Source organism: Balaenoptera borealis, assembly GCF_965194805.1.
Source record: "Balaenoptera borealis genome assembly, chromosome: 11".
NCBI lineage: Eukaryota > Metazoa > Chordata > Mammalia > Artiodactyla > Balaenopteridae > Balaenoptera > Balaenoptera borealis.
Window position 1 is genome coordinate 9,604,324 of NC_138868.1, and position 17,727 is coordinate 9,622,050.

The 17,727-nt window shown below is 46.6% G+C and overlaps 1 protein-coding gene and 1 long non-coding RNA gene across 6 annotated transcripts in view; one reads left to right on the top strand and one right to left on the bottom strand.

The window, feature by feature from the left end:
• The window catches only part of INCENP (inner centromere protein), a 27,027-nt gene extending 21,232 nt beyond the window's left edge, over positions 1-5,795 (bottom strand). For 2 of the 5 annotated variants that reach the window (XM_082344280.1, XM_082344277.1), the window contains exons 1-5: positions 5,637-5,743; positions 4,254-4,457; positions 2,376-2,526; positions 1,878-1,991; positions 249-1,042 (exon numbers count right to left, since the gene is read on the bottom strand). In XM_082344280.1, the coding sequence (XP_082200406.1) occupies positions 249-1,042; positions 1,878-1,991; positions 2,376-2,526; positions 4,254-4,257 (1,063 nt within the window). In that variant the 5' untranslated portion in view covers positions 4,258-4,457; positions 5,637-5,743. Of the gene's footprint in view, positions 1-248; positions 1,046-1,877; positions 1,992-2,375; positions 2,527-4,253; positions 4,458-5,636 lie in introns of all 5 variants that reach the window. The other 3 variants (XM_082344278.1, XM_082344276.1, XM_082344279.1) reach the window with 2 other exon arrangements.
• The window catches only part of LOC309606797, a 43,553-nt gene continuing 31,593 nt past the window's right edge, over positions 5,768-17,727 (top strand). The window contains exon 1 of the long non-coding RNA XR_014232050.1: positions 5,768-11,621. This is a non-coding gene — a long non-coding RNA (uncharacterized lncRNA). The remainder of the gene's footprint in view (positions 11,622-17,727) is intronic.

Sequence of the window (17,727 nt, forward strand, 5' to 3'; positions counted from 1 at the left end):
CTAAGTAAAATCTAATAAAACTAAAAATTCAGTTCCTCGATCAGACGAGCCACATTTTGAGGGCTCAATAGCCATACGTGGCTAGCTAGTGGCTACAGTATGGGGCGGCACAGATCTGGAACATTTACACCATTGCAGAAAGTTCTGTGGACAGCTCCTTGCTAAATGGTCCCCAGAGCCCCTTTGGCTGAGCCAGGCACAAAGGACCACCCTCCGCAGCCTTGCCCAGTGCTGAGCCCCAGACTCACAGATGATGCGGGCGGAGGCGGCCGGCTCTTTGGTGGCCTTTCTGGCAATCCTTCTGCTTGATCTTCGGACGGTGCTCTCCTCTTTGGAAACCAGGGCGTAATTCTGGGCCAGCGAGACCTGGGGACCCGGGGAGGATGGGGCGATCAGGCTGCGCCGCACCGACCTGCGGTCCACACGGGAGCCCGTGGGCGTGGAGAAGTTATCCGGCAGGATGGGAGCCAGCACCCGCTCCCGCCACGGGGAGGCCGGAGAGCTGGGCGAGTTCTGCGGGCCTGGGGAGGTCGCGGCAATTCTGAGCTTGGAGGCGGACCTTCCTGCTCCGACCCCTCGACCCTTGGGGTCCTGGGGTGTAGTTATCAGGGAGCTCACGGTGACAGACTCCAGTCTCCCAGCCTCTGGCTTCTGGGGTGTTGAGTCCTCCTCTGAGGTCAAGGTGATCTGGGAGGCCAGAGCAGTGGCCGGAGCCGGGCTGGGGGGTGGAGCCTGGGCAGACTGGAGCTGGCTGAGGTGCTGCTCAGCGCTCCGGCGCTCGCTGATGCCAATCTCCACCACGGGTACCAGCTGGCACTGGGCCAGGCTCTCCTTGGGCTTCTTGGTCAGCACCGTGGGAGTCTCAGGGGTGGGCGAAGGCGTGGCTGCCGTGGAGGTCGCTGCAGCTGCGGCCGCAGCACGGGTCACCCGCCGCAGGACGGAGCCGTTCTCCCCCACCACTGTGGCCAGCCTCTCCACCTTGTCCTTGCTGCGGAGGTGCCGGGAGCTCTGATGGCTGCTGCGCGTCTTTCTGCGGGACAACCTGCTGGAGGAGGTGAAGCAGAAGCTGAGAGGACCCGGCAGGGCAGGGAGGCTCCCCGAAATTCCAGCTGCAGGCACCGGCCCCCCCAGGAGCCGCCAGCTCAAGTGGAGTCTGAAGCGGAGGGCTAGGAGGCAGAAGACCGGGCTTCCGGTCCAGGCTCTGCTGCCTCTAGCCGTGACACCCCGGCTGCCCCTCTCTCGGCCTCAGTCTCCCTATCTGTAAATTGGGATAACGCCCGTCCTCTCAGAGCCACTGGGAAGATTAAATTCCCCTAAACCTCCCACTGACCGGGGTCACACTGGGCCAAACACCTTGCTGGAGGCATTACTCATGCTGTCGCCTAAACCACCAGACAGCCCTGAGAGGCAGGGACCATTATCCTCACTTTAGATTCCAGAAACTTGAAGCTTAGAGACGTGGAAAATTAACCCAAGGACATACAGTTGCTAAGGGGCAGAGCTGGAGTGTGCACCCAAGACCACCTGACCCCCAAGACCCAGCCTCTTTCCCCTGGTACTTTGCAGCCCATGGTCGTTACCAGGGCAGTTATAACCAGCACAGCAACAGGGGGTTAGGGAACAGCCCCTGGTCTACACCTCTGGTCACTCTCCCCCAAGCAGAAGGTCAGATTCTCTTGCTTCTCCTACCTCTGGAAGGAGAGGCCCAGATCAAACACCATCCCACCTCCAACGCACACAAGCTCTGGACTCCACGGCCTCGGGTCATGCGTCATTTCCCCTCAGCATGGCATGCGTTGTACCCAACGCTCCTGATCTCAGTTAACGCCTGCGAATCAAACTCTCCACGTGGGCCCCAAGCCTCCGGCCCCTCCTACCTTCTCCGGATGGGGTCTCTGTTTTCATCCTGAACATAAGAAATCCGTCTCTTTTTCCGTCGGTTCTTCTGAGAAGGTGTTTTGGGCATCAGCTCGGGCTCTTTGCTGAATTCTCTGCTTGGTACAAAGAGGGTGACGTTCGAGGCTGCCTGGAAACCACGGGTCCCCCTTCCCCGCCCAGCCCGACCCCTGCCCCCTTCCCGGCAGTGCCTGGTCAAGCTGGGGTGACCGGCACCGAGCGAGCTCTCCAAGGCTGCAAGCGAGTCACCGCAGGCACGCAGGGCCCCCCCCCCGCCCCCGGGACACGGCAGGGGAGCAAGGTTGCCAGGTAGCCCAACACCTCTCCCCCCGCTTCCCATCACCCTAGCCCGGAGCATCCTGCGCACTCAGGAGGGACCGCCGTTAGCCTGTCTGTCCCGCCTGTCAGGTGGGGAAGAGGCCCCTGCTGGGGCCTTAGGCAGCCCCTGGCGCGTCCCTCCGGCACGCCCCTGCCCGCACCTGGTGAACATGCGCTCGGCCTCCTCCTCGATCTCCTCCAGCCACACCATGTCCTTATTGTCCACGTTGCAGACAAACTCTATGAGCTTCTGGTCACAGAGCTCCAGCAGGTGAATGGGCCCTGGGGCTGTCGTCCCCATGATGGCTCTGTCTGGAGAAAGCAGACACAAGAGGCATGGGGGCTCAGGGCTGGAATCTTCACACTCTTCAAATGCCTCCCCCTCCCCACCCCACACAGCACGTTGACCCCAGAAGCCCACAATGACCAGCCAATTCTGGTGTCAATGGACCTCCTTACCAACGGCCTTCTCTGGGGCTTAAAGTGACAGGGCACGGCCAACTGCCTTCCTGGATCAGGAGAAACTGGGGTCCCACTAGGTAGGACCCCTTGACCTGCCCAAAGGCCTGCTCTTACCCTCCTAAGGGCTCCTCTCCTACTGCCGGAGGGTGAGTTACCCACGAGCTGACCCCAGGCATCAGGCCAAAGAACATCAAATCCAACTGCCTCTTCAGGAGGCCAGTGGATGGAAGGGGTTCTGCGTCCCAAAGTAGTGGGTAAGAAAGCGGGGGTCTACAGACAGGCTCTTCTCTAAGGGGCCCCTACAACCCTCTCCCTTGAGCTGAAATGCCCTTGAAACGCATGAGGGAGCACGAGGGGAGCGGATAAGCAATGTCTTGTTTTTAAGAAAACTTGTCTAGAAATATCAGGCAGTGGAAAATACAAAATTAATTTTCTCTTAATTTCCTTTTAAAAACTTTTTTATTGACGTATAGTTGATTTACCATGTTGTGTTAGTTTCAGGTATGGCAAAGTGATTCAGTTATACATATATATATATTTATTGTTTTTAAGATTCTTTTTTTACTATAGGTTATTACAAGATATTGAGTACAATTCCCTGTGCTACACAGTAGGTTATCTATTTTATATCTAGTAGTGTGTATATCTTAATCCCAAACTCCTAATTTATCCCTTCCCCCTCTTCCCCATTGGTAACTATGTTTGTCCTATGTCTTCACTTAATTTCTTAAAAAACTAGGAACTCAAAAAAGCAAACAAATAAACAAACACAAAAAAACAACTGGCAACTCAGATATTCTCCTCAAAACTCAGTTATAAAATCATCACCAAAGCCCCAGGCAAGGAAGAAGTGTTCTATTCTGGTCATAGCAGGGGCTCAATAAATATCCCGACTGGTGGAATGAATGAAAGAACAAATGAATGGGTGACAGTCATTAGCCACAATAACAGACTGCATGTCTCATGCCATGGCAGTAACCCACCACCCTGATCTACAACTTCAAAACGAAGAACCACGCATAGCTCAGCCTCCCACCTAAGATGGGAACTCCTGGAAGGAGGGGCTAAGTCACTGACCCCTTATAGAGCTTAATGCCAGGTCCTGTTGCAGCCTCATAGGACCTCCTGGGGGTTGATTTCCAGGGTACACAAGTCTTTGTTCCTTGAGCAAGCTCTGCCCTCTGTCTGGAACCTCTGTCTCCTATTTTGTGCAGCTCGTTCCTCAGCACTTGGCTCTCAGCAACTCAGGGAGGACCTGACCACCAGCTACCATCATATCCATCAATTTCAATTCTCCGCATGGCACTTGGGTGACTGTATCTGTTTGCTTGCTGCCTGTCTCTGACCACTAAGCATTTGCTCCCTGAGGACAAGCCCTTGTCTGTCTTGCTCGCAGCTTTGAAAGCCCAGAGTATGGCACAGTGCCTGGCACGAAAGGGATACTTGTTAAATGAATTCATCCATCTATCAACTCTATACCTAGAAATAAACATTCTACAGGTACTCCCACCCCAACACATACACATGTACAGGAACACCAAATGAGCTCATTCTACACAGGTTAGGGCATGCCTTACTCATCCAAAGGCCTACTCCTAGATGCCAAAGGCAGCACTCAGCGGGGCAGGGCCAATCGGGCAGGATCGCAGAGGCTTTGAGCAGAGACAGCTCTGCAGCCAGCCAGCCACCGACACAGCCTCTTGGCTGCCATCCTTCTGGATCCCCCCAGTCCTTCTGTCCCAGAGCTCAGCCCTGGCTAAGGGCAAGAACCCAGTTTGAGGCTAGGAAAGAGAAAAATGTTAAAGGAAGACAAAACACTTTGCTGTTATGGAAAGCAACAACTTGCTCTTTTTTTAAAAGTATTTGTTCACAATGGCAAAATGGGCGAAAGCTTCTTTCACAAAGTGCAAAAAGGTGTTAGGGCTTCTTCCATGAGGAAGTTTGTTTTCAGCAGCCTCAGCCTGGGTATTTAAAAGGGGTCACTGTCGTTAGATCAGAGGTGACCCTGAGAAAGGAGGGATCAGTGTAAGAATGAGGGTCCTGGGAAAAGCAGCAAAAATCTCTTCAGCCCCTGCAAGAACCTGGGCACAAACCCAGAGCACCCTACATCCCACCAAGGGTGAAGGGTGCTTGCTCATTTTCCTCTCCCAATACTTCTCTCACATCATACACCAGACTAGAGCCCCACGGCCCTCCTTCACAATGCCTGTTCTTTTGAGGGTGCAGGAAGCCAGGTACCTTAACTCTGACCTCGCCTCAGCGAAGGAGGGTCACAACAGTTGCTTTCTTTAAAGAGTCCTACTCCGTGCTTGGATGGAGCATCATCTCATTTAATTCTCGCCACAACCTCAAGGAGACCCTTGTGCAGATGAGCAAATTAAGGCAAAGAGAAGTTAAGTCAAGGGCAGGGCCTGGATGTAAATTGTGCTCTTAACCACAAGCTTTGCCGCCTACTCCATTTCAACCTCGGGAAGGCAGGCGCCAAGTTCTGGCTTTGGGCGCCCCAGAGAAGGCCACTGTCAGTGAACGTGCTTGGGGAATGACAAGATCAGGGGTAGCAGTGGACTCCAGAAATGGTCAGTTTAAAATGTTGCTCAGCCGATGGGGGAGGTGTTGAGCGAGGGTTAACTGTACAGAAATGCCATCTGGCATAATTCTGTCACACAACCCGGTCGGTGTGCGCTTCCTGCGCGTCCAGATCAACAAAGGGCCTCCTGGGCACAAAAGAAGGTGCTAGGCAGCGGGAGGGGGAAGAGACGGGGTTATTCTCTAGGATGGAGAGTGGGGGTCATCTCTGGCCCCAGGACCAAGGCAGGTCACCTCGTCACTTGGAAGAGGTGACCCATCCACTGCCAGGCCGCAACGGGGGTAGAGGGTCACGCCCCCGGTCCGGGGCTGGAGGAAGGGGTAACAAATCTCTAACTACCCCCCACCCCCGCCGGCCGCCCGCGCGCACTCACTCGACTGCACCGCGTCTCCTAAGTGCTGCTCCGATCCAGGTCCGGCAACCTTCCCAGCACAAATCTCAGCCCGCCCAAGTCCCACCGCTCCCGGCCTCCAAAGCTCGCGGCTGCAAGGAAGCAACGGGGCGGTGCAGCGCGGGCCAAACCTACGATTTTCAAAACTGAAGGCTCGACCAATCCCCGGCAAGTTTGTCTGTGCGGCTGCAAAAACCTAAGCCAATCAAGTAAAAGGAAGCACCAGTCCGGCCATCTATTGGCTACCTGGATTGGCAGTCTGCGGGACTAAGAGGCGGGGAAAGGAAGCTTTGAAACTTTAACCCGCACAGCTTCCGGGAACGGCGGCGCGCGGCCTAGAGAGGAAGTCGCCCGCGGTGGGGGTTGCGCGCGCAGGCCCTCGCACGCCGGAACTACAAGTCCCAGTGTGCACTGCGAGTGCCCTAGGGGGCGTGGGAAGTGCGTGGGGCCTTAAGCCGTGGACCTGGAGGTCGTGCTCTTTCTGGGAGTCTTATGCTTTGCCATTGCCATTACTTAACCCAATTTGTCCTCTATACGAGATGACAACCTTCTGACCTCTGCCACTTTTGAGAAATAATACTTGCTATAGACTTGATAATGTTTCTTAATGATTTCAACTTAAAATTACAAACTGAAACAGCACTTATATGCAAAATTTATGATACAGTGAAATCATTTCGATGACAATTAACAGTGTTTGAGTCACAAGTAAAGCCAAGTTGCTTATATGCTTCCCATGCTGTCAAATGTTAAAACAAGAATCCAGATCTCTGTTCCCACACAAATTTGCAGCAGGTATATTTTCCAAGCTCAAACTGCAGTTCCAGCATAGTTTTTCAGACTTTGATGCAAATGCAAAGGAAATTTCTGTTATTTCAAAATCCATTTAACTGGGCGATCCAGGAGTTTCTACCTAATCTCCAGTTGGGAGTGCTTAATCTGCAAGGTGATGACCTGCTAAAAGGCAAATATCAAGAGAAGAATCTAACAGAATTCTACAAATGCCTTCCTGGTGATGAATATGATTGATTGAAATCATCTGCTCAGGGGCGGATATCAGCATCTGGCAGTACATATCTGTGTGAAAAGACATTTCAAAAAGGAAGTGGGTAAAAATCTCACTGTAGATCTGCATTAACAGATGAACATCGCAATCGAGTTTTAATGATAGGGAACACTAACTGAGCCACAATTAAGAAAATATTATCCTCCACGCCTCACCCTTATCCCCAAAATAGAATTCTATTGTTATTAGTAGGCATATACCTTTAAAAATTATATTCAATTATTATTACTATATTTTGAATTACATCAATTTTTAAAATTGTAGATATTTGTTTCCTCTCTTGTTAGGTTAAGTACCTACGTAATAGCCGAGATTTTGCCTCTTGGCCCACAAAGCCGAAAGTATTTACGGTCTAGACTTTATAGAAGTTTGCTTATCCCTACGCAAGAACAACATTTCTGGAACTAAACACGGGTACCCCCTTAGGAATGTGCAACTCAGTCCAGGGGACACGCGACCGCAGCTCCTAGCCCAGTAATGATACTTTGCCCACCGGGCAGCTGCCAGAGACTCCCTCGCTTCAGGTGCTGCTGGACTGGCGTTAAAGCCCAGCGGAGCAGACAGCGCACGCGCAGCCGAGTCTCCCGCAGGCACGTCAGCGCAGGCGCAGGTGGTGAGAAGCCACTGATTTTGGCGCCTGACTGCTGAGCTGACAAGAGCACGTTCCAGGCACTTTAGTTTCCAGGCAGTTTAGTTTCCAGGCTCTTTGTGCCGGAGGGTCTGGCGACCAGCGAAGGACAGGCTACCCTTGATGGGGCTTCATGCTGCGGGTGGTGGATGGACCTGGGGGCAGGTCCTGGCTTCTTAGACACCTCAGATTATTCTGAATGAGGGTTTCTTTTTCTTTTCTCTCCCTCCCAACCTCCCTCCCTCCCTCCCTTCCTTCTTTCCAACATTTTAATTGTGAAATATAGCACACATCTAGAAAAAGGCACAAAAGAGAGATATACAGCTTATTAGTTTGTCAAAATCATTCCTTAAAAACCACCTCCAACGTCAAGAAATAGAGCTTGGCCAGCTTCCCAGAAACCCCCCTGCTCCCTCCCCCAAAGTAAAACCTTTAAAAAAGTATGGTAATCATTGTATTGTATTGCTTGTACTTTAGTCTCCCCTTATCCATGGTTTCACTTTCCGTGTTTCAATTACTGGGGTCAAATGCAGTCTAAAAATATTACATAGAAAATTCCAGAAGTAAATAATTCATAAGTTTTAAATTGTGCTGTGTTCAGAGTGGGGTGTTGAAATCTCACGCCACCTGCTCTATCCAGCTGGTGACAAGAATCAACCCTTGTCCAGTGTATCCCACCCATTAGTCACTTACTGTCTTGGTTAGCGGATCAACTGTCGAGGTATCGCAGTGCTTGTGTTCAAGTGACCCTTATTTTACTTAATAATGGCCCCAAAGCACCAGAGTAGTGATGCGAGCAATTCGGATATGACAAAGAGAAGCCATAAAGTGTTTCCTTTAAGTGAAAGGTGAAAGTTCTCAATTTAATAAGGAAAGAAAAAACTCGTATACTAAGATTACTAAGATCTATGGTAAGAATGAATCTTCTATCTGTGAAGTTGTGAAGAAGGAAAAAGAAACTCGTGCTAGTTTTGCTGTCACACCTCAAAGTGCAAATGTTACAGCCACAGTGCCCAATAACTGCTTAGTTAGGTTGGAAAAAGCATTAAATTTGTACAATAAGATATTTTGAGAGACCACATTCACATAGCTTTTATTACAGTATATTGTTATAATTGTTCTATTTTATTATTGTCAGTCTCTTACGGTGCCTAATTTATAAATTAAACTTTATCCTTGGTATGTATGTATAGGAAAAAACTTGGTATATATAGAGTTTGGTACTATCTGAGGTTTTAGGCATCCACTGGGGATCTTGGAAGGTATCCCCCATGGATAAGGGGGACTACTGTATAGTTTTACCACCCAAAACATGCATCTCTCAACATTATAGTTTTGTTTGTGTTTAAAAAAAAAAATAAAGTGTTACACAGTTTGCTCTGTGTCTGGCATCTTTTGCTCAGTATTATGTGAGATTCATCCATGCTGTTGTTCGTGGCTCTAGTTCCTTAATTCTTATTGCTGCTGTATAAAAGTACAATTTATGAGTATTTTGCAATTTTAATTCATTCTACTGATGATGGATATTTGGGATACGGGGTTTTTTTCCCCCCAAATTTCTGCTATTATGAATAGTGCTGCTATAAATCTTTTAACACTCTGAACAGCTCTTGGAAAAAAAAATAGCATTCTCCCTTTTTAGGGTTGAGGAAAACCATCTCAGGAAGGTTAAGTCATTTCCTCAAGACTATGACACTAGTGAGTGGGGGAGTCAGATTCTAACTGCAGACTCTGCCTCCTGAGAAGTTTCCAGAATCTTTCTGTGTAGAAGTTACTAGAGGAGTGTGGAAGTTAGCAGCACCTCTCAGGGAGGACCTCTGATCAGCTACCAATGCCAGGGGCTGGCCCTCCTTGTTCTTTTGTTTTAACCAACTTTTTTGAGGTATAATTATATATGACTATATTTTATTTTTTAATTTTATTATCTATTGAGGTATAGTTGATTTACAATGTTGTGTTAGTTTCTGGTGTACAGCAAAATGATTCAGTTATACATTCTTTTTTGTACTCTTTTCCATTATTGTTTATTACAGGATACTGAATATAGTTCCCTGTGCTACACAGTAGGACCTTGTTTATATGACTATATTTTAAATGTCCAGTTCAGTGAGTTTGGGCAAATGTATGCACCTGTGATCAAAATAAGCACACTTCCAGCCCCTCAGAAATGTCCCCCCTGCCGCTTTGTACTGCAAAATGTGCTTTGTGTCTCACTCCTTCCATTCAGCTTTATATTTTTGGGAATCACCCATATTGTGGGTCTCAGTATTTGGTTCCCTTTTTATTGCTGAATAGTATTCAGTTGTGTAAGTATACCACAACGTGTCTATTCATTCATCATTTTGGTTGTTTCCAGTGTGGGGCTATTATGAAGAAAGCTGCTATGAACACTCATAGAGAACTCTTTGTGGATTTATGTTTACGTTTCTCTTGTGTAAATATGTAGGAGTCGAATTGCTGAGGCGTATAGCTAGCGTATGTTTAACTTTATAAGATACAATTTTCTAAAGTTGTTGTGCCATTTCACACTTCCACAAGCAGTTGATGCATATTCCACTTGCTCCCCATCTTCCCTACTTCGTAGAAGACCCCACAGTTTTCTGACCCTGCTCTGAAATTCCAGTAACTCCAGCTGCCCCTAGGTCTGACACCTGCCTCCTCAGCTCAGCGGGGCTCCAGCTGGCTGCACACCAAGGAGACAGAGGCTGAGTGGTCCTGGGGCTCAACCCCAGGTGTGCCTCTTCTCTCCAGGACTACAGTCTGCCTTCTCCTGTGGTCTAACACCTAAAAAGAGTTGCTCATATTTTTGACTCCAGCTTTACTGCTGTTTACCATAGGAGGGCTTATTCTGTACTAGTTCCTCCGTCATAGCTGGACGCTGAAGTCCTCCATGCTGTGTTTTTTTGGGGGAGGGGGGTCCTATATATTGAAGTCTCAAAGAATCACTCTTTTTTGTTGTTGCTCTCTGATCCTGATGGCTGAGAAACTCATTTATATGAAATAAGAAATGTGCAGACCAAAGCTTATTGAAAGAGTGCCTCTCAGTAAACGTGCAGTGAAGAATAAATATCACCAAACAAAATCCTTGTGTAAGTGTTATCTGTGCAGTCTCCCTCCTAGCAGGGCACTGAGTGAAATCACAATCAGAAGCTCTTTTATTGAGGATTTAGTATGAGGAATCGCGGTCTTGCGTAGCCAGTTTTAGTCTGGAGGTAATCGAGTGCGTTCTCTCTCTAAGGTAGAGCAGAAGCCACGTTGTAACCTGAAGGTTGTCCTGCTAATACAGTCAGCACGGGAAATTAGACAAATGGTTAATGGCAGCCAGCTATGGCAGCCTGAGGCATCCAGCTTATAACAGGGAGAGCCTTGCTGGCGGGATCAGAAATCCAGAAGGTCCGCCATACTCCCTGAATACATACCTCAATTAAATAGAGTTGGGAGACCAGCAGGGGGAGCTCTCACACCCTGCAGCAACAGCAGAGCCCAACAGAGAGAAAGACTCCTCTCTCCTGGCAAGGACTCAGCCAATGAAAAGCCACGGACCCTTTGTTTACACAGCCCTCCCAACTTCCTTTTCTTCCCTATAAAAATGATCTCTTTTCCCTTGCTGTGTGGGGACTTGCACAGAGCTCACCATCGTGGCCGACCCTAAATTGCAATTCTCTGCTATCCCGAATAAACCCATCCTAGCTGGAGAAATATCTGGCCGTCTATTTGTTTCAGGTCAACAGAGAGAACCTTTCCTTTGGAACAGGAAATACTTAAAGTTGGTGGCTAAAACTCATCCTTCCTTGGATAGGAAGCATACAGCCCTTGAATAGGAAGCATTTGCCACTTACGTTCCTTTTGCTTTGCTTGGGGGACTTTGCTTGTCTCCTCTCTGATCCCTTATAAGTGGTCTTAGAGTTGAGCTCACAGATGGCAGCCCCATTTTCCTCATTTAAGGTTTGTAAGGCCCTCCTCTCTGTAGCTTCAAGTATGGAAGGTAGTCGAGCACACTAATCCTTTGCTGTGTTCTAAAGTGACACCTCTATTCTATTACAGATTATTCTATTACAGAATATCTCATCTGGGCTGTCCGGCCTCGTTTGTGCCCTAGGGCAGGGGCCCCCAACCCCCGGGCCATGGACTGGTATTGGTCCTTGGCCTGTTAGGAACCAGGCTGAACAGCAGGAGGTGAGCAGCAGGCCTGTGAGCAAAGCTTCATCTGTATTTACAGCCGCTCCCGATCGCTTGCATTACCGTCTGAGCGCTGCCTCCTGTCAGCATGATGGTGAGTTGTATAATTATTTCATTATATATTACAACGTAATAATAATAGAAATAAAGTACACAATAAATGTAATGTGCTTGGATTATCCTGAAACAATTCCCCCCCCCCCCGCCCCCTGTCTGTGGAAAAATTGTCTTCCATGAAACTGGTCCCTGGTGTCAAAAAGGTAGCGGACCTCTCCCCTAGGGGTATAGCACTCTTTTCTGCCCCTGGCTGAAGGAGATACTGTATAAGGAATTCCTATTCAGAATGAGTGGTTGAACTGTGTTGCTTCCAATGAATGATTCTGAAATTCTAAATACATGCACCCTTTTCACGTTTTGAAATTTCACGGTCATTGGCTACTTTGGAGAAAAGGCAACTTTGTTTGGTTCTGCAAAAATCAAAGTCTATTTGACAACTGGAAGGTGTTTGACAGAGAAAGCTTGCAAAATCTGTTATGAATTTGCTAGTGCTGCCATAACAAAGTACCACAAACTGAGTGGCTTAAATGACAGGAATTTATTGTCTCACCATTCTGGAGGCCAGAAGTTCAAGATGGTGTCCACAAGGTTGGTTCCTTCCGAGGGCCTTGAAGGAGGATCTGTTCCCTGCTGCTCTCCTAGTGCCAGGTGGTTTGCCGAGCATCCTGGCACACCCCATCTCTGCCTTCATGTTCCATGACCTTCTCCCTCTGTGCTAGCCTTATTAGGTCACGTGGCTGTGTCTGAGGCATCCTCCTGCTGCCAATGTCCCAGCGGGAGGCCGACTGACATGGGCTGGTATCTTTCTTTTCCTGCCACAGGTAATGAATAGTAGTTCCCCTGCTCTGAGGACGTCGACAGAAATAGGTGGAGTCCGTGCGGCCTAATGAAGCTGCTGTGTGATGTAGGGGGATGGGCCCTGGACTTGGGACAAAAAGCCCTGGGCCCCACTGTGTGACTGCAAGTGTCAACATCCCCATCTGCAAAGTAAAGGAAGTGAAACAGGCAGCTTTTTAAGGTCCTTCCAGTATTAATGATTCTTGCAGCTGCTGGGGAATCAAGTGGTAGTCTCTGAATCTAGAGACGAGCCCCATGCTGTGTGTCCGCTAGGAGGCCGGGACTGTCTGCGTTGGATCCACTGCCCTTTGAGCAGGATGCCTCATTTACTAGAAGTCAGTTAATGAAAAAAAAAAAACAGAGGAGATGGGGTAGGAATCTCTTCTTAGTTTCCCCGTCAACCACTCTAGAATAACAACTTATAAGTCATGGCCATTTAAGGCAATAAGAAAAACTGAGTGTTTCTCAGTTTTTTGTTTCACGGAGTGTTTTGCTGCTTTCTGCAATCAGTCTGAATTTCCCCAGACTTGACCCTTTACCCACGAGGAGCCCTCTGTTTTTCTTAACGTGTTGAACTTGGAGATCACAAACTTGTTAAGTCACAGAATTTCAGACCCAGAAGGGGCTCTTTGCAGTCGAGGAAACTGACCAGAGTGATAAGTGGCTAAAGGTCATATCGCAATTTAGTGGTAGGGCCAGGACTAGAAACCACCAAAATCAATTTTCTCAGCTATATGAGAGGTGATCTCTGAAGTTCTAAAGCTTTAGGCTTAAGAGACTGATGTTTTGGTCTTGATTATCTGGCCAGTGATCTTTGCTCCCCCATGATGGTTCTAACTAATCATTAATTTTGCTTGGTAGGTTGACTTTTTTTTTAAATAAGACTTTATTTTTAAGTGCATTTTTAGGTTCACAGCAGAATTGAGTGGAAGATACAGAGATTTCCCATATACCTCCTGCCCCACACATGCATAGCCTTCCCAGTTATCAACATGCCCTGCCAGATGGCACATTTGTTACAACTGATGAACCTACATTGACACATCATTATCACCCAAAGTCTGTACCTTACATTAGGGCTTATTCTTGTTGTTGTACATTCTATGGATTTAGATAAAATTATAATGATATGTATCTGCCATTATAGAATCAAACAGAGTACTAAGAATCCTCTGTCTTTCCCTATTCATTCCTCCCTGCCCGCAACTGGTATTTTTTACCATCTTCAAAGTTTTGCCTTTACCAGAATGTCATATAGTTGGAATCCCAGAATACGTAGCCTTTTCAGATTGGCTTCTTACACTTAGTAATATGCATTTAAGTTTCCCCCATGTCTTTTCATGCCCTGATAGCTCATTTCTTTTTACTGCTGAATAATATTCCATTGTCTGATGGACCACAGTTTATTTATCTATTCACCTACTGAAGGACACCTTGGTTGCTTTCAAGTTGGTTGACTTCTTGAGTGTCCAGAGATAGATTATTAAAAACTTTCCTCATCAGAATGAAATTCAATTAAGTCTCATTAAGTCCATTATCTCAAATTAAATCGCTGATTAAATCTATTAAAGTGATGGTTCTCTGGACTTTTGGATTTCACAAAGGTGTAAAATTAACAAAAATGTTTGCGCATCTACATTGTGTTAATTTTACTGAGTAAATATGCATGTTTTTATCTAAAACCTACAATTTATATTATCCTACTACTATAAAAGACATTTTAACTCAAAAAATAAAAGAGGGCTTCCCTGGTGGTGCAGTGGTTGAGAATCTGCCTGCCAATGCAGGGGACACGGGTTCGAGCCCTGGTCTGGGAAGATCCCACATGCCGCGGAGCAACTAGGCCCGTGAGCCACAACTACTGAGCCTGTGCGTCTGGAGCCTGTGCTCCGCAACAAGAGAGGCCGCGATAGTGAGAGGCCCGTGCACCACGAGGAAGAGCGGCCCCCGCTTGCCGCAACTAGAGAAAGCCCTCACACAGAAACGAAGACCCAACACAACCAAAAATAAATAAATAAATAAAATTTTAAAAAATAAAAGAGTACACAATTTCAGAATACATCACAGCCAGATAAATAAGTTCCTCTTTGAAAAACTCTTGCATTGTTCTTACTTTTCTCATTTTGCACAAATCAGTAGAATCCTTGTCACCCACCAAACCCAGCCTACACATCAGCCTTGGAAACCACTGCTTTAAGGAACTAGCCAATGTGACCCAAATTCCTCTACAAAAGAGCTCTTCTGCCTCTGAATGGCTCCCTTCAAGAGATGTTGGAGGCTGAAGACATTTCCAAGCTGCAAGAGAAAACAGTGAGGGTGGGAAAGTAGGTCTTCTAAAGCTGAACTTGCAAGGAACTTCTTGGGAGAAGATTTGTAACTTCGATTTCTATATGATAAAACATTCTTGAGACTTAAACTGCACTAGAAGTTGAATGGGGGTGGGGGGGTGGGAAAAAGAGAAAATGTTTCCTTCTGTGAATGTAAGCTTGCTGGACCAGTTAGAGGTAGGTTAAATCCTAGTCCGATGGTATAGGCAGCTGCTGTGTGGGCCCCTCACACTCAGAGTCAGCAAATGCAGAGAAGGTGCTTAAGGGACAGGTAATCATCCCGAAGAGAAATCGAGAAACCAGAATTCCTGCTTTTGTTTACTCAGTGGCTCTTTAGCAAACGTCTAACCCCAGTCCACAGTTTTAAAGGACAGGGACTTCCCTGGTGGTCCAGTTGTTGGGACTCTGCACTTCCACTGCAGGGGGCGCGGGTTCAATCCCTGATCAGGGAACTGGGATCCCTCTTGCAGCACAGCACAGCCAAAAAAAAAAAAGACATCATACAATTATTAGCAATATTCGCTCAGATAATGCTGGCTCTTCTTTTTTTTTTTTTTTTTTTTTTAATATTTAGCTATTTATTTATTTTGGCTGCACCGGGTCTTAGTTGCGGCACACGGGATCTTTTAGTTGCAGCATGCATGCGGGATCTAGTTCCCCGATCAGGGATCGAGCCCGGGCCCCCTGCATTGGGAGCGTGGAGTCTTAGCCACTGGACCACAGGGAAGTCCTGGTTCTTCTTTTTAAACAATATTCCATGGTTAACCAACCATGTTCTTCACAGCAATTGGTGCCCTTCACTTTATCTGTCTCTTAAATTATATTGTCTGAGAAAAGATATACTTCAAAAAACAAAACAAAACAACAACAACAAAAACAACCTTCATCTTTTTGTGGGATTTCCTGGGTATATACAAGTCAGGGTATAATTCCCAACATTCCTTTAGGTTGTAAGACTGTATCTATGTTCTGCTTTATCAATGATGCCCCATTTTGCTCTCTCTCATACACTCTGCCTCTCTTTCTCAAAGAGCCAGGTAAAAATCAATCTAAGATTCTTCCCAGATAGTAGGGGCATTCAGGACGCTCCCTAGGCACTGTGTGCTCCTGGAAAAAGTAGGAGCCCAGGGGATTTCTCCCCACAGGAAAATAGGAAACCATAACCACTGGAATGGAGAGGGGTTCTTGCCATGACATCTCTCCAGAACTTGAAATTGTACCTGAAGATCTCATTTCCTCGGAAAAACTGAGCAAGGGGGAGAAGGTGAAATAAGAAGACAGATTGTTGAGGATTATAAAGTTTCTGCTACACTGTGAAGCTCTGATGGGTCAGTACATTTTTCCCCAAAGATAAGGACAGATTACTAGTAAAGACTTTTTCACCAGGTAGGCGCTGAGGCTCTTAGGAATGTTCTAGAATCCTTCAGGAGAATGGTATGGATAGTTCTACTGTGCCTGCAACCTGGCCTTTTGTCACCTTGAGAGCTGTGATGTTTTGTTTGCTTGTTTTTGTTTTTTTTTTAACTGGATATGAACTGGGGACCGAGAGCTGTGAGGTTTCACCACTAGATTATGTTTGACCACTAGATTTTTTAATAATTAAGATAAATTTTAAGATAAACTATAAAGTAAATGAAAATATTTAAAAATAATATATCCTCATCATAAGAACTTTGAGGCAAACAGAAATAGAAAGTGATCACTGTAATCTCCCCGTCTGATCACACCATGGCTGTATTTCTTCCTATGACTCCTTCTGGGTATTTTTTAGGCACAGCTGTAATGGCATCCTAACTACCTCGTATTCTTTTGTTACTTGGTGTGTGTGTGTGTGTGTGTGTGTGTGTGTGTTTTACCATGCCACCACTTCATGAGTCTCACTTTTACTGGCTATGAAATTCCTTCTTGTGGGTGGCACATTTTAGTTAAGTATCTCCTTGTTGAGCTTGAGGGCAGTATGACTTTTGTTTTTGTTGTTACTCACCAGAAATCTATGAAAGTGTTTATTCTGCCAGGCCCTTGCCTATGTTAATCATTGTTTTGTTCAAAATCTTTATTAATTGAATGAAAATAGCAGCTCATGTTTAATACATATTTCTTTGATTACCGGTGAAGTTGAACACTTTCCCATATTCTTTTGTTTGCACCTTGTGTTTTTTTTAAATTTAATTTATTTATGTTTTTATTTTTGGCTGCATTGGGTCTTCATTGCTGTGCGCAGGCTTTCTCTGGTTGCGGTGAGCGGGGGCTACTCTTTGTTGCAGTGTGCGGGCTTCTTATTGCGGTGGCTTTTCTTGTTGCGGAGCACGGGCTCTAGGCACGTGGGCTTCAGTAGTTGTGGCACGCAGGCTCAGTAGTTGTGGCTCATGGGCTTAGTTGCTCCGTGGCATGTGGGATCTTCCCGGACCAGGGCTCGAACCCATGTCCCCTGCATTGGCAGGCAGATTCTTAACCACTGCGCCACCAGGGAAGCCCACACCTTGTGTTTTGGTGACATCCTGGTTAAGTCCTTCAGGCAGACCCAATTAGAAGGATGTTTCCCATTGATAAGCTTTTAGAGATTAGCAGTAAACGTTCAAAGGGGGAGCATTCCATAGAGAGTGGGAGTGAGAGGGCTAAAATACATGATAGTAATTATCAAATATTCTACTTTAAATACAATTATAAATAGATGAAATGTTATTTTAAAATGAAAGACTAGTAAGTCAGAGAAAGACAAATATCATAGGATATCACTTATATGTGGAATATAAAAAAATGATACAAATGAACTTACAGAACAGAAACAGACTCACAGACTTAGAAAACAAACTTATGGTTACCAAAGGGGAAAGGTGGGAGTAGGGATAAATTAGGAGTTTGGGATTAACATATACACACTACTATATATAAAATAGATAATCAGCAAGGGCCTACTGTATAGCCTAGGGAACTCTACTCAATATTCTATAATAACCTAAATGGGAAAAGAATCTGAAA